This window comes from Chlorocebus sabaeus, chromosome 8, assembly GCF_047675955.1.
Source record: "Chlorocebus sabaeus isolate Y175 chromosome 8, mChlSab1.0.hap1, whole genome shotgun sequence".
NCBI lineage: Eukaryota > Metazoa > Chordata > Mammalia > Primates > Cercopithecidae > Chlorocebus > Chlorocebus sabaeus.
The window spans coordinates 105,436,927-105,452,267 of record NC_132911.1 but is presented as its reverse complement, the minus strand read 5'-3'; the positions used below and the strand labels follow the sequence as shown (position 1 = coordinate 105,452,267).

At 45.3% G+C, this 15,341-nt stretch overlaps 1 protein-coding gene across 3 annotated transcripts in view; it reads left to right on the top strand.

Annotated features, from left to right (window-relative positions):
• Nucleotides 1-15,048, top strand: part of NCALD (neurocalcin delta) — a 453,797-nt gene extending 438,749 nt beyond the window's left edge. For all 3 annotated transcript variants that reach the window (XM_008001253.3, XM_073018261.1, XM_008001254.3), the window contains 2 exons: nucleotides 8,897-9,002; nucleotides 12,369-15,048. In XM_008001253.3, coding sequence (XP_007999444.1) covers nucleotides 8,897-9,002; nucleotides 12,369-12,466 — 204 coding nt within the window. In that variant the 3' untranslated portion in view covers nucleotides 12,467-15,048. The remainder of the gene's footprint in view (nucleotides 1-8,896; nucleotides 9,003-12,368) is intronic.
• The last annotated feature ends 293 nt before the right edge of the window (nucleotides 15,049-15,341 follow it).

Sequence of the window (15,341 nt, the reverse complement as noted above, 5' to 3'; positions counted from 1 at the left end):
GACAACCAGGTGCTGCCGAACTTCTGTTGTCCATAGTCTGCTGTCAGAGAGACTTGGGTGTCTGGTATCCTGTTAGAACACCCTATATTTTGTGATGACATATCTGGTTTCCTTCAGAGAAGAGGTTGAGCGTTAATTCTTGGAATTTTGCCTGCCCCCAGTTAATTGCACAACCTTGATCAGTGCAGACCTCAGTCCTCCCTTTCCAACATTCCAAGAGATTGTTTTTTCAAAGAGAAAAAGAAAAAAAAAATGTAGGCCACAGGGAAGCTGATAGGGGCTCTGGCCACAGCAGAGAGCTGTCTCAAGCCTGGCAGAGTCAGGGCTCGGCTCCTGGGTGTCCCAAAGCTCTGCATTTACCCAGAGACAAGAAAAGGACTTTTCAAGTTTAATTAAAAACAGGATGACCCTGCTAGGCCTCTCATTGACATTGCTAAAAATAAAGTAGGGAAGTAGCCTGGTCTCTTCACGGTTTAATCCCATTACATGTAGAAGGGGTGGAGACTGGAGCTAGTAAAAGACATGATTTGTCTCAGATGGCTGTCTGGGGTCGTGTTTATCTCCTCTGTGCTATGCAGTCCCAGATTTTAAAGTTCTGATACAATCAGCTCTCGGTTGTTGATGCCGTGGGAAGGGAGCAAAGGGACAGACAGTCCTGCCACTGTGGCTCTGCAGGGCTGTCACTCACTCAGTCACTCTGGGGGCCACTGGGACTCGTCGCCTCGGCTCTCTGCTCACCGCTCTGGTACCACCCCTGACATAGGCCTGACTTTGTAAATAACCCACTAATTCCTATCTGATCTGAGTGTCACAAAAGAGTTATCTGTGAGCCCCTTGAAGAAGACCCCCACTTCCTCCTCATACCCACAACACACTCAGACATGGTGCCTCCCACCCCATTCCAGAAGCCCTGCTTGCACATATGTTCACGTCGAGGCCTTCTGACTCTGTTCATTTTGTGGAGGAAGTAGTGGGAGTTGTTTGTTTGTTGTATTAACTGATTCTCATTTCTCTGTGACAGCCTCACTCCTTTAGCCTAATACTGAATACCAAGACCCTGGAAGACTTTCCGTTGAGTGTGAGAGCTTCACACATTCATGTGTTTGCTTGAGCTTTCATTTATTTCTTCAACCAAGGGTGTTAAGGGAATAACCCCTAGATTATTACACAGTTGATTTTGCATCAGAATCCCAAGAAGAAGAGTTTCATGGGCCACAACCTTAGACACTGAAGGTCCCAAAGGGTGCTCCAGACCAATGGGTTTTACTTGCCACTAGGGGACCCAGAGGTAGCCTAGGCAAGGGCTTTCATAACAGCTATCAAGGCATTGCTGGGATGACTATACCCATCTAAATGGGGATTATTGAAAAATAAGGTGTTTTTGGTGCCCCATAGGAGACCTCCCAACTCCTGGGCTAGAAGATTGTGAGACATGAAATAATAGAGAGCGGCCAGGCACAGTGGCTCAGGCCTATATTTCTAGCATTTGGGAGACTGAGGCAGGAAGATCTCTTAAGCCCAGGAGTTCGAGACCAGCTTGGGCAACACAGGGAAACCACATCTCTACAAATATTTTCTGAAAAATTAACTGGGCATGGTGGTGCATGCCTTTGGTCCCAGCAACTCAGGAGGCTGGGACAGGAGGATTGTCTGAGATCAGGAGGTCAAGGCTGCAGTGAGCCATGATAGCATCACTGCACTCCAGCTTGGGCAACAGAATGAGACCTTGTCTTAAAAAAATAAATAAATAAATAAAAATAGAGAGCATATCAGTCTTGTTGACAATTGTATTTCCGCCACTTAGCACAGAGTAGACAATACATAATTATTAAATAATTTACAAATGACTAGTTTTCTTTTTTAAAATTTTACTTTAAGTTCTTGGATACATGTGCAGAATGTGTAGGTTTGTTACATAGGTATACGTGTGCCATAGTGGTTTGCTGCACCTATCAACCCATCATCTAGGTTTTAAGCCCTGCATGCATTAGCTATTTGTCCTAATGCTCTCCCTCCCCTTGACCCCCACAACTGGCCCCAGTGTGTGTTGTTCCCCTCCCTGTGTCCATGTGTTCTCATTGTTCAGCTCCCACTTATGAGTGAGAACATGCAGTGTTCGGTTTTCTGTTCCTGTGTTGTTTTGCTGAGGATGATGGCTTCCAGGTTCATCCGTGTCCCTGCAAAGGACACGATCTCATTCCTTTTTATGGCTGCATAGTATTCCATGGTATATATGTGCCATATTTTCTTTATCCAGCCTATCATTGATGGGCATTGGGGTTGATTACATATCTTTGCTATTGTAAATAGTGCTGCAATAAACATACATGTGCATGTGTCTTTATAGTAAAATGATTTATATTCCTTTGGGTATATACCCAATAATGGGATTGCTGGGTCAAATGGTATTTCTGGTTCTAGATCATTGAGGAATCGCCACACTGTCTTCTACAATGGTTGAATTAATTTATGGTTCCACCAACAGTGTAAAAGCATTCCTATTTCTCCATAGCCTCATCTGCATCTATTGTTTCTTGACTTTTTAATAATTACCATTGTGACTGGCATGAGATGGTACTTCATTGTGATTTTGATTTGCATTTCTCTAATGATCAGCGATGTTGAGCTTTTTTTTTTTCATGTTTCTTGGCTGCATAAATGTCTTCTTGAGAAGTGTCTGTTTATATCCTTTGCCTACTTTTTGATGGGGTTGTTTTTTTCTTGTAAATTTGTTTAAGTTCCTTGTAGATTCTGGATATTAGCCCTTTGTCAGATGGATAGATTACAAAAATTTTCTCTCATTCTGTAGGTTGCCTGTTTACTCTGATGTTAGTTTCTTTTGCTGTAGAGAAGCTCTTTGGTTTAATTAGGTCCCATTTGTCAATTTTGGCTTTTTTTGCTTTTGGCGATTTCATCATGAAGTCTTTGCCCATGCCTATGTCCTCAATGGTAATGCCTAGGTTTTCTTCTAGGGTTTTTATGGTTTTGGGTTTTACATTTAAGTCTTTAATCTATTTTGAGTTAATTTTTGTATAAGGTGTAAGGAAGGGGTACAGTTTCAGTTTTCTGCATATACCTATCCAGTTTTCCAGCACCATTTACTAAATAGGGAATCCTTTCCCCATTACTTGTTTTTGTCAGGTTTGTCAAAGATCCTCTGGTTGTAGATGTGTGGTATTATTTCTGAGGTCTCTGTTCTCTTCCATTGGTCTATATGTCTTTTTTGGTACCAGTACCGTGCTCTTTTGGTTACTGTAGCCTTGTAATATGGTTTGAAGTCAGGTAAAGCGATGCCTCCAGCTTTGTTCTTTTTGCTTAGGATTGTCTTGGCTATAAAGGCTCTTCTTTGGTTCCATATGAAATTAAAATTTTTTATTCTAGTTCTGTGAAGAATGTCAGTGGTAGTTTGATGGGAATAGCACTGAATCTTTAAATTACTTTGGGCAATATGGCCATTTTCACCATATTGATCCTTCCTATCCATGAGGATGGAATGTTTCTCCATTTGTTTCTGTTCTCTCTTATTTACTTGAGCAGTGTTTGTAATTCTCCTTGAAGAGATCTTTCACCTCCCTTGTTAGCTGTGTTCCTAGGTATTTTATTCTCTTTGTAGCAATTGTGAATGGCAGTTCATTTGTTATTTGGATCTCTGCTTGTCTATTGTTGGTTTATAGGAATGCTTGTGATTTTTCCACATTGATTTTGTATCCTGAGACTTTGCTGAAGTTGTTTATCAGCTTAAGGAGTTTTGGGTCTGAGACAATGGGGCTTTCTAAGTATAGAATAATGTCATCTGCAAACAGAGAAAATTTGACTTCCTCTCTTCTTATTTGAATATGCTTTATTTCTTTCTCTTGCCTGATTGCCCTGGCCAGAACTTCCAACTATGTTGAATAGGAATGGTGAGACAGGGCATACCTGTTTTGTGCCAGTCTTCCAGCTTTTGCCCATTCAGTATGTTATTGGCTGTGGGTTTGTCATAAGTAGCTCTTATCATTTTAAGATATGTTCCATCAATACCTAGTTTATTGAGAGTTTTTAACATGAAGGCCTTTATCAAAGGCCTTTTCTGATCTATTGAGATGATCATGTGGTTTTTGTCATTGGTTCTGTTTATATGATGGATTATGTTTATTGATTTGCATATGTTGAACCAGCCTTCATTCCAGGGATGAAGCCAACTTGATCATGGTGGATAAGCTTTTTGATGTGCTGCTGGATTTGGTTTGTCAGTATTTTATTGAGGATTTTTCCATCAATGCTCTTCAAGGATATTGGCCTGAAGTTTTCTTTTTTTGTTATTGTGTCTCTGCCAGGAATTGCTATCAAAATGATACTAGCCTCATAACACGAGTTAGGGAGGAGTCCCTCCTTTTCAATTGTTTGGAAGAGTTCCAAAAGGAATCGTACCAGCTCCCCTTTGTACCTCTGGTAGAATTCGAATGTGAATCCATCTGCTTCTGGGCTTTTTTTAGTTGGTAGGGTATTAATTACTACCTCAATTTCACAACTTGTTATTGGTCTATTCAGGGATTTAACTTCTTTCTGATTTAGTCTTGGGAGGGTGTATGTGTTCAGGAATTTATACATTTCTTCTAGATTTTCCAGTTTATTTGCCTAGAGATATTTATAGTATTCTCTGATGGTAGTTTATATTTCTGTGGTGTCAGTGGTGATATGCCCTTTATCATTTTTATTGTATCTATTTGATTCTTCTCTCTTTTCCTCTTTATTAGTCTAGCTAGTGGTCTATTTTGTTAATATTTTCAAAAAAACAGCTCCTGGATTCATTGATTTTTTGAAGGGTTTTTTGCATCTCTGTTTCCTTCAGTTCTGCTCTAATCTTAGTTATTTCTTGTCTTCGGCTAGCTTTTGGATTTGTTTGCTCTTGCTTCCCTAGCTCTTTTAATTGTGATGTTAGGGTGGCGATTTGAGATCCGTCTAGCTTTCTGAGGTGGGTATTTAGTGCTGTAAATTTCCCTCTTAACACTGCTTTAGCTGTCTTTTGTTTCTGGTATGTTGCAAATGACTAGTTTTCAATTCTCTGAACACCACTGACTGCAAATAAGGAAAGCAACAGAGGTAAATTTGGGAAATGAATGTGAATAGGAAAATCAAATTTAATGACACTTCCATCTTTTGTTGCTCATTGGAGAAATACAGATCCGCAAACACTGTGAGGCCTCAGTGGTCTTTCCCTGCTTGCTCTAGAGCCATATCATGTTCTGTACACCCCCACACTCTGTTGACCTCCTTGCCACGCTCCCACCCTGGGCTTCCACATGGTGGTTCCCTCATCCCTGACTTATTTAAGCCCTATACTTTCTTCACATCTTTACTCAATCCTCAGTCCTCAGAGAAGCCAACCCTAATCCTTCTGGCAAAACCTAACTCTCCCACTGTGTCATCACAGAAGCCATGCACTCTTCTTTCTAGCACTTTTCTCAACAATGGTTTTATATGTATTTCTTTATTTTACTAATGTCTGCCTTATTTCACAGCAAAAACCATGAGGGAAAGGATTAGATCAATGTCAATACCTGGTACACAGTAGTTGCTTATACATATTTGATGCATGACTGAGTGAGTGGATGGATGAAGAGGCAGTCACCTAAAAGCAGAGATTTCCGTGACCTGGGGTCCATGAATCAGCTTCTAAATCCCCAAACCTGAGATCGTCTGTAGTGATGCACGGGTTTGCATGGTTTCTAAGGGAAAAGCTCAAAGCTTTTGACAGATTAAAAATATTTAAGGGGTTTCATATGAATATGTTTAATTATGTGAAGCGAGAGAGGAGAAAAAGAAAAGAGGAAACTGAAAAAAACATTTAAAAGGATAAAGGGGAACTTTGTAAATTGGAGCAGTGCAGAAGAAAGGTGAGAGAGGGGAAGGAATGAGAGGGCAACTGGGGGACAGTTATTCCTGAATAAATTCTCTAAACTAAGTGAGGTTGACTGTATTCAAGACCCTATGTTAGGCACTATCAGGGGTTCAAAAAATAGCCAGATGTGACTGCTACCCTCACATCTAAAAGGAGAACATCCTGGGTATGAGTTCAGAGTAAATGGAAGGAAGTGATACAAGAGAGGCTGGGATGGAGCGCTTTGCTAGCCCCGAGGGAGGGAGATTACACATAGCAGTAGAAGAAGGGAAGATGATGGAAGGCTTCCTGGAGGAGGGTAACATTTCAATCTATTCTTAACACATGGATAAGAGTCCAAGGAGGAGGGGAGATGGGGTAGGTGAGCACTCAGATGAGAGAAGAATATAAACAAAGCTGCTTGTCCAGGACACCAAGGAGCGTATCATATTGTCAGACTCTTGACAGCAGCCTTTGTGGAGCATCCGAGCTGGGAGACGCCTCCTATGGCCAGTCAGAGGCACAAAGCCAGTGGCATCTAGAGGTACCACATGAGACAACCTTACTGAGGCCAGACAGACATGGAGAAGGAACAATCCAGCCCCAAAGAAGATTGAGAATGAATAAATACACAGCCCCCTTAAAACTTCTGGCAAAAATAAACTCCTCCCTTGTCCATAAGTGCTCTTCCCCGCAATACCTCTGCAACTCCTGAAATGGCTCCGCGCTCTCTCCTTTAAAGAGATTGTGCTAATGTGATCCGCAGGGACGCCAATTTCTAGATGTTGTGTTATTGTTGTCCTAAGATTCCTGGGCTTAAGAATTCACCAAATATTTAGATCATATGAGCTCAAAATGTATGTGACGGGTGTGCATGTTTTCCTAGTTGGTGCCGATTCCCTTTTGACTAGGTCAAGAGTTACGAAAAGCTTCCACTGTGGGAGCAAAGCAAGCTGGGGAGAGGTTGCTAGACCTCAAGACTTTTGCTGGTGTGAAAAGACACCTGCTGTCTACTGTTACTAAATCTTCACCTGGGCCTGTTAAATCTCAGGGCCTCTCTTCTCCCATTTGCAAAAACAGTTCCATCTCTCTGGCCTTTCCTAGCTACCCCAAGAACTTAGGTGTCCCCGGCAGTGAGGCACATGGCACTACAGCCCCAGCACAGTTGGTAGAGTAGACCTGGGCTGGGATGACAGCAGGCAGGGGACCGTGATGAGGAGGACAGACGATGGCTCCCCTCTTGTCTCCAGAACACACTTCAGTGAGCATTTCTTGGGAATGAAATGGCTCAGCTTACCCCAGGGACACTCATAATCCTAGACAGCAACCTAACTCTGCACTTTACCTCCCAGAACAAGTCGCTGCGGAGTCAGCTCTGGAGTTCAGTAAGCACGTTAGGTGGGTTTGAGACAGACTCAGGGAGCCTGTCCAGAGGCGTCCCTGAGGGACGGGATCAGCCTAAGGGCCAGAACACTGGGTGAGTCCGTTTTCATTCTTATTTGGACTGAGATTAGAGTACTTACCCCACTTTATCCAGAACGTGTAAGCGACTTCTGGCAGGGTTGGTCCTGAGCAAGACTGTAAAGCAACTCGGTTGAACCTTCAGTGTTTTTCTGCTCCCACCTTTCCCATTTGGAGGTGACTCCCCACAGCTGCTTTCCTTTCTCTGTCCTCTCCACCTGCCTGGCTGCCCCTAGAGCTCCAGAACTTTCTGAAATTTTCTGCCTACTCCCTGTCAAAATTTATTTTTTTCTAAAACTTGTCCCCAAGACTAAGATAGATGCCCAAAGTGACTCTGATTAGGAAAGTCATGATCTGGGGATAAAAACAATGACTTTTCATTCCTCTTCCCAAATAAAAACTACCTTTGACCACAGAGGCCTTTGGGCCCTTACTGAGTCCCCTGTGGAGGTCACAGGCAGTGGGGTGATAGCTTCAGTAGTGCTTACAAAACTCCACAGAATCCTCTTTCGCCCATCAGATGTCATAGCTGTACCTAGTTTAGCTCAGGCCTGAGGTTGTGTAATAATTCAGAGCTCTGATGGCAGGTGGTTTCCATCTCAGAACTACCTGGGAGCTTGCTGAGGAGGAACGTGAGGCCATTGTCACACGCAGGGGGAAAAGCACTGGAATGGACTGGAAGTCCGCCTGGGGGAACATATGGCACACACTTACAGAGTGTCACATGTCTGTCATCCTTGAGGGGTCATTGTGGACTCTCAAGGGTCCGTGATAGGCATCCACTTACCTCTCTAGCCTGAGGAATGTCATCTGCAGCCTTGCTCCTCAAAGTGGGGACCTTGCTTCTCAAAGCAGGGTCTTTAGAACAGCAGCATCAGCATCACACTGGAGCTCACTAAAAATACAGACTCTCAGCCCCGCCCCTTCCCCCAGCACTACCCAATCAGATTCTGCATTTTAACAAGATTCCCAGGGGATTTGTATGCACATGAACAATGGAGATGGCTAGGAGAGGTGGCTTATGTCTGTAATCCCAGCACTTTGGGAGACAGAGGTAGGAGAAGCTTGAACCCAGGGGTTTGAGACCAGCTTGGGCAACATAGTGAGACCTTGTCTCTCCATAAATAAATAAATAAATAAATAAATAAATAAATAAATAATTTTTAAAAATTAGCCGTGTGTGGTAGGGAGTACCTCTAGTCCCAGCTGCTTGGAAGGCTGAGGTGGGAGGATTGCTTGAGCCTGTGAGATAGAGCCTGCAGTGAGCTGGGAGTGTGCCACTACACTCCAGCCTGGGTGACAGAATGAGAGACCCTATCTCAAAAAACAAACAAAAAACACTGGAGACACAGGGTCTTCCTGCTGGTTGTCCCTCCTGAAGGTCCTCACTGGAGGAGAACAAGCTTTGTGGGCCTAGCTTCTTCTACCTGTGCCGCCACATCTTATACCAATCAGCAGGGATAGGACTAGGTTCAATGCGGATGGGGACATTCCCTTCAACCCGCATTTGGGAGGTTTAATGATTGTGTGCCATACCGTTTTTCTGTCTTACCACCATATTGCTTCTGTCCCCAGGCAATCTATAAGATGGTTTCCTCTGTAATGAAAATGCCTGAAGATGAGTCAACCCCAGAGAAAAGAACAGAAAAGATCTTCCGCCAGATGGACACCAATAGAGATGGTAGGAGGTGGGGGCTGCACTGCTTAGCCCAGATGAGGGTTGCTGGAAGGACTGGGGAGTCCATACTGGGAAGTGCCACTTGAGGTCCTTCATGCGAGTGGCTCATCCTCCAAGCCTCCCAAGTGGGTAGGAGGGGAGAGGACCAGGTGGCCACAGGAGAACGGAGCTCAGAATTGTGGGAAATGCCTTATTTCTAGTCTTTTCTATCTTCCTTGTAGGTCAACTTCTACCTCCAAGAAAATAGAATGGATCTTGTGGGGCAAGAATGAAAGGACCCAAGAAACCATTGTTAGCACAGACCCATCCTTGGGACAGGCTTAGGCCACAGGAGGCTGGGGCCCTGCAGTCCAGGTCATCAAAATGGGGAGAGGGTTGTTATTCTGTTGTTCTACCCAGGTGCTGACAGCCTTCACTCCAGCCTGCCGAAGGGGTTTTGTTGGAGTCTCCTGTGCATGCACTGAGATGTTGTGTTTCCCAGAGACAGCGGGCTCCCACAGTCACTGGGGTGCCAGGGCTAGTGGTGAGGGAGTAAGATGCCCCGCAGGTGCCCACCCTGATGGTGCCACTCACAATCCAAACCCAACAAAGTGAAGAAGAGAGTTGAATTTCAAACTTAACAGAAGGATTTTGGATCTTAAATTGCCAGAGAGAATACAGAAGACCCAATTATCCTTGAATTTCAGATAAACAGCAAACAATTGTTAGGATTAGTATGCCAAACTAAAAAAGTCACTTGCTGTTTATCTGAAATTCAAAGTTAACGGGGCGTCCTGTATTTAATTTGCCAGATCTGGCAACGCTATTTAAATGTTATACTTGAGTGAAAAGCGCTCAGCTCAGGGCCAGGCTCTGTAGCTCTTGCTGTTATTATCAGCTCACCCGATCTGTTCAGAGGCCCCCGGCAATTCTTGTCAACCATGTGCACAAGCACTTGGGCCCCCACCTGGCGCTGATCTACAGAACAATAGAAGCCTTCGCCATAGAGAGAGCCTCTGTCTCTTTTTATCCCCCGCCCAGGTACAGCTGCCTGAGAATCTGGGTTTGTGTGGTATGGGTCAATCTGCTTGCTTTGTTTCCTCCACAAAGGTGCCATTCCATTTTGAAACATCCTATGTCCCTTTATTTGCTTTGATTTACAATGAATAGTTGTGACTAAACAAGCATGGGATTATTTTAATTAACTTGTTGATGTTAAACTGCAGATTTTACTGGTACTCAAGAGTACAATGGGTTTGTGCTGTGCTCTAGGTCCAGACACCTCTTTAGGATAGGGCTAAAGGATGGGAGAAGATCAGATGTCACAGGATAAAGCCCTAACTCTGTGTTGATTGTAGGCAATGAATTAGGGTCTCTCCATTGGTTCTTTGCTGCTGTAGGATCGCAGAGCCCTGATTGAGTTAGCATTCTCAGAGCACAACTCACTGCTAAAGACCTGTGCCCTTCTAAGGGAAAACCTTGTGTTTAAAATTAAATTAAATTTTCAAAGGTTAGGGTTGGGGGAGGAGGGTGGGAGCCGTAGAAGGAAGGAGGAAGAGGGGCTGTAAGTTCACAACTCTCAGAGGAATCTTAGCCCAACCAGGGGACTGGGTGCTTCAGCTCAGTGCTTGGCTACTGGACCCCAGAAATTATGGCCACCTGCACCCCTCCCTGTCTAGAGCAGAGCAGACCTCACCTAGAGTCTCCTACCCTTAGATTTAGCTTACCTGATGCTCTTGGAAACTAACCTCTGGCCTCTGATTTGAAGAGAAAAATCTGGGCCCACAGGCAAGTTCTCCTAGGAGCCAACTCTGAAGCATGCAGACAGTTAACTGAAGAAAGCCAGATTATCATGCCGAGCTCCAGGTCTGCCCCTGCTACCTCCAGCTGGTGCCTCCCAGAGCCGACCTCTGAGAGACTGCAAAGTGTTCGGAGACCACACCAGTCTCCCTTCTCTCGTGCCTTGCCAAGCTGGAGGAAGTCATCACCATTTTAACTACTGTAGACAGGGCGGGACTCATAAAAAATGGCCAGAACACAAAGCTTGGCGGGGATCAGCTCTACAAATTAAAAATAAATTAATAAATACATCCCTATGTTTTTCCTTCATGGAGATAAAGTGGGTTTCGTTAAACAAGAACTAGGTTCTGGTGGGGAGGGAATTGTGGCTGAGGAGAAGATATGTTTGTTGGTGTTTCTGTTGGGGGAGGCCCCCTCCTGTCGGGTTTGGAATAAGTTGGAAAATAAAAGAGGACAGAGGTCAAAAGATGGAGAGACACTGGAGGCTATGGCTTAGCATGAGAGTCCAAGGGCGTGCTGAAAAACCCACAGGCGTGCAGAGCCAGGCAGGCCAGGTGCTGCCCTTGGAGGAGCAGATGGAAATAAATCCTCTCTCGTGCAGCTCCTTCCAAGAGAAAAAGGGAGGGCAAGGCTGGGCGAAGATGCCTGACAATTCCTCCCAAATTTACCAATCTAGCATGTCACTTCACTCCCAGGGGCAGGGTAGACAAACAGGAAGGGTCCTTCTGGAAGCACCAGGAATGGGGAAAGCCTTGCAGTCCCCCAACTCCTACCCCACCACCCCCTCCTCTCCACAAGTGACAGAAGGGCCTTCCTGGAAAAGAATTCCATACGTGCTCCAGCGTATGCAGAAAGGAAAGGTCACCGGGGTCTGAGTGGGAGCCCAGGCTGCTGAGCCTCCCTCCTCCAGCCATCAGGGTAGCAGGAGAGCACCCTAACTGAGAGGCAGAAACCCGTGGGTTACCCTCTGCCTTGAACACATACCCTGCTCTTCCCCTGACCTCAGATGGAGGCACAACTGTCTTCCTGTGGTGTTTGTATAAACAAATACTTATGTCCACAACTTCTTCCCCAAGATAGGATGGGCTCTTGCAGCAAACCTAAGAACACAGAGTGGCATGAAGAACACGAAGTGGCTCAGAAGGCTCCGGGAAACATCATGGGAACCAACTGGGTGCTGCCAGGGCCCAGCTTGTTCTCATAAAGGCAGGAGGGCCACTTATTTTACAAATGCTGAGTGAGCCTCTCCGGGTCGCCTGGAGCCAGGAGGTCAGGGACCAAGTCAGCGTCATCCACCACCCTCTCCCCAGCCCCGGGCCCAGGGCCGGGCACATAGTGCGCTCTCAGGCAGCGGTGTGTGATTGCCACTTGCACTGTCCTAAGTGCTGGCAATGCCATGGTGAACGAGGCAGCAGTGTTCCTGGAGAGTCCCCTGCGCTCTTCCCCGGGATAGGTGAGTGCTGTGTATCACAGCGGCAGTGAGGCTGCAGGCAGAAGGTGAACCGACGCTGCCCAGCACACAGTAGTGGGAAGGGTGTAAGCTCATGCAGCTGCCACCAGCCACCACTCACCCGTCCTCTTGCTTCCTAGGAAAACTCTCCCTGGAAGAGTTCATCCGAGGGGCCAAAAGCGACCCGTCCATAGTGCGCCTCCTGCAGTGCGACCCGAGCAGTGCCGGCCAGTTCTGAGCCCTGCGCCCACCAATTGAATTGTAGAGCTGCTTGTGTTCCCTTTTGATTCTTCTTTTTAACAATTTTTTTTTTTGCCAAACAATATCAATGGTGATGCCGTCCCCTGTGCGGTCTGATGCGCCTTCCTCCGTGACGCCTTCAGCTTCTTTTGTCGTGGATGCTTCGTGGGAATGCCCAGAGCCCCAGTGTGCTTGTGGAGAGCATGGACAGACTTTGTGGTGTTCATTGTTTGACGGTTTTTAAGCGTTACTATTATTTTTTCTTTTGATTCTAGTGTCTCTGTTCTAAAACCTAAGACTCGGGGGTGGGGGCAAAAGAAGGGAAACCCATCCAGTCCTGTGATTCTATTGCAAGCTTCAAGGGGCTTTTGTTTGAAAGACAAAACTCCCCGCCTGGGTCTGTTGTCATACATGCCGCTGTAGGGGTGATGGATGGCAGCAGATGCTGGATTCCCTAAGAACAAGTTACCCTCTGGGGTGAGGCTATTCCAGGGAGCTGGGACATTTCCCCATGGGGGCCCACTCCCTCCTCTTCCCCAGCAGGTTGTAGTTTCTAAGCTGTGAACATTTCAAGGTAAATTAATAGAGGAGAGGAAAAAGATGGCTCAGCTATTTTTTTACAGGTTTACACTAGTTGAGCTAATATGCGTGTCTTTGGAAATTAAACACAAATGGTAACCTAGTTCAAAACCAGACCCATCTTGTTGCCTATTGTGATAAAATAAAAAGACTGCTGTATATAACATATTGGGTATTGCAGACCAAATTAAGTGTTTTGCCTTGTTTAAATGAAATGCATGTTTAGTGAGCACTAATACAATCTTATTCCAGAAGACTGTTTTTAGTAGCTTATTGTGAAGACAACTATAATGAATGTCTATGTCTTGTTTTGAAGTCATATCTGTCTTTGCACAAATGTACCAATCGACAAGTATATTTTATATATTCCATAAAAATACAAAGTAACCCTGACTAGGGCCCAACCTTAATTTTGAATGCGTTTCCAGAGTGGCCGTGCCTAGAGGGCTGATGCAGAACAGGTGGTAGTGGGACAGGACAATTGGAGCACAGGAATGTTAACATGTATTACGGGGGGCCAGGAGTGTGGTTCGCCTCCCAGGCTCAGCAGCCCATTGACAGCATTAGACTGGCGGCATGGTGCTTTTCTGAGCAGATCAATACTCTGCAGACTCGGAAAAAAAAAAAAAAAAAAATTGCACACATTCTTGGAACTTCCCAGTGGTTTAATCTGTGTGCATGGTTAGGGAGCCAGGTCTGGAATATTCAGTTTCCCTGCCCCTGTTAAAGAGTCAGAGGTTGGGTAGTCATCAAATTCATCATAAAGACAAGGACAAGTGCATCTGTGGTTTCCAAGGCCCCCCGATGGAGAATCCAAAAGTATTTTCCATTGCTGTGCTCTTTGAATGCAGACTTCTATTTCCAGAAGTGACAGCACAAGTCTGAGTTGCTGTTTGGTCTGGTGACCTCAGACACACTGATTTGAATTGAAAGCTAAGAGTGAAAATTTGCTGGTTACAGGCGAGTCATATTCTCGCAAGTAGCTGGCAAAGGGAGGCCCAAATACTTGAGGTTGTTCATGGGGAATTTGCCCGTAAGAGAAGGCAGAGAGGTCCCCAGTGGGTATATTTACTGCCAAGCCACTTGCCGAAGAACAGGAACCACAGAAAGACAGACATCATAACCAGGAGAAAAACGTGGCCGAACATGCTAACCTCCAGGTTTCTATGTATGGCTTGAGTCTGCTGTAACTGGTAGCAGAAATCCAAATTTGTATGGTAGACCAAAAAGAACCAAATCTGTAGGGTGAAACTTTGAGACCTAGACTCTGTAAAAATAATCCGAGTCTTCCCCTAGGGGTCAGTTCCTCACAGTGGTTCTGTACCAAGACTTGCCAAATTCCTCCATGGCCAAGTGTTAAAACCTGTTTTTGACAAATAGCGAATTAACCTAAGACACAGAAGGCAGAGTGGGTGAGGAGACCCAGCATGCCCTATTGGCAGTGCTCAGGAGCTGCATCGCACTTTTCCCTGCTCTGGATCGAAGTCCTAATTCCTTCCTTTAATTCTCCTTTGGTAGGTGGAATCAGTTAATGTTTTGAGAAACCTTCCTGGGCTCTGCCCTTAGTCAAGACATCTCGTTGAGCCAGACCCACTCTGTTCCTTGGAACCTAGAGCTGGAGTGAGGACTAGAGGTCTCCAGCTATTCCAGAAAGAAAAGTGAGCCACATGCAGGCCGATGAATGCCAACACTTCCAGAATGTATGGAAATGGTCCCTGTCCTGGCCTGCCACTGACCCTGTCTGTATTTTCTCGGAGGTGGTTTTTCTCCTTCTCCTTCCCAGGAAGGTCTTTGTATGTCAAATCCAACGCACTCAAGTTTGGCCAAGGGACTCCACAGCACCCAGAAGGCTGCATGCCTCAAGGTTTATGTCACTCCTCTGCTGGGCTGTTCATTGTCATTGCCGTGTTCAGGGACCTTTGAAAATAAAACCTGTTCTGTCCCAAATAAAACCAGCCTGTGATGTTCAAGGGACTGGAATAAAGTGGCTTATGACCTGAAGGATTCTATAGAGTGCTCGACTGTTCATACCTCGTTGAGAGTCGGGGGTTGGGGGACTGGGGGTGTTGTCCCATCCCATCAGTATGCCCACGGTGGATTTAATAATATATAATTTATAAGTCATAGCCTATGGAGTGGTCCGTATATCAGTTGACTGTGTAGCTCTTGCCTGGCATTAAAGCATGTTTTTGGTTTAACATGATTGTCTGGAACATGAGATTTTCATGCTGAAACTGCTGCCACAGCTGAATCTGTGCCTTATTGAGGCTCTAGCTTCTGATACTGCCTTCCTC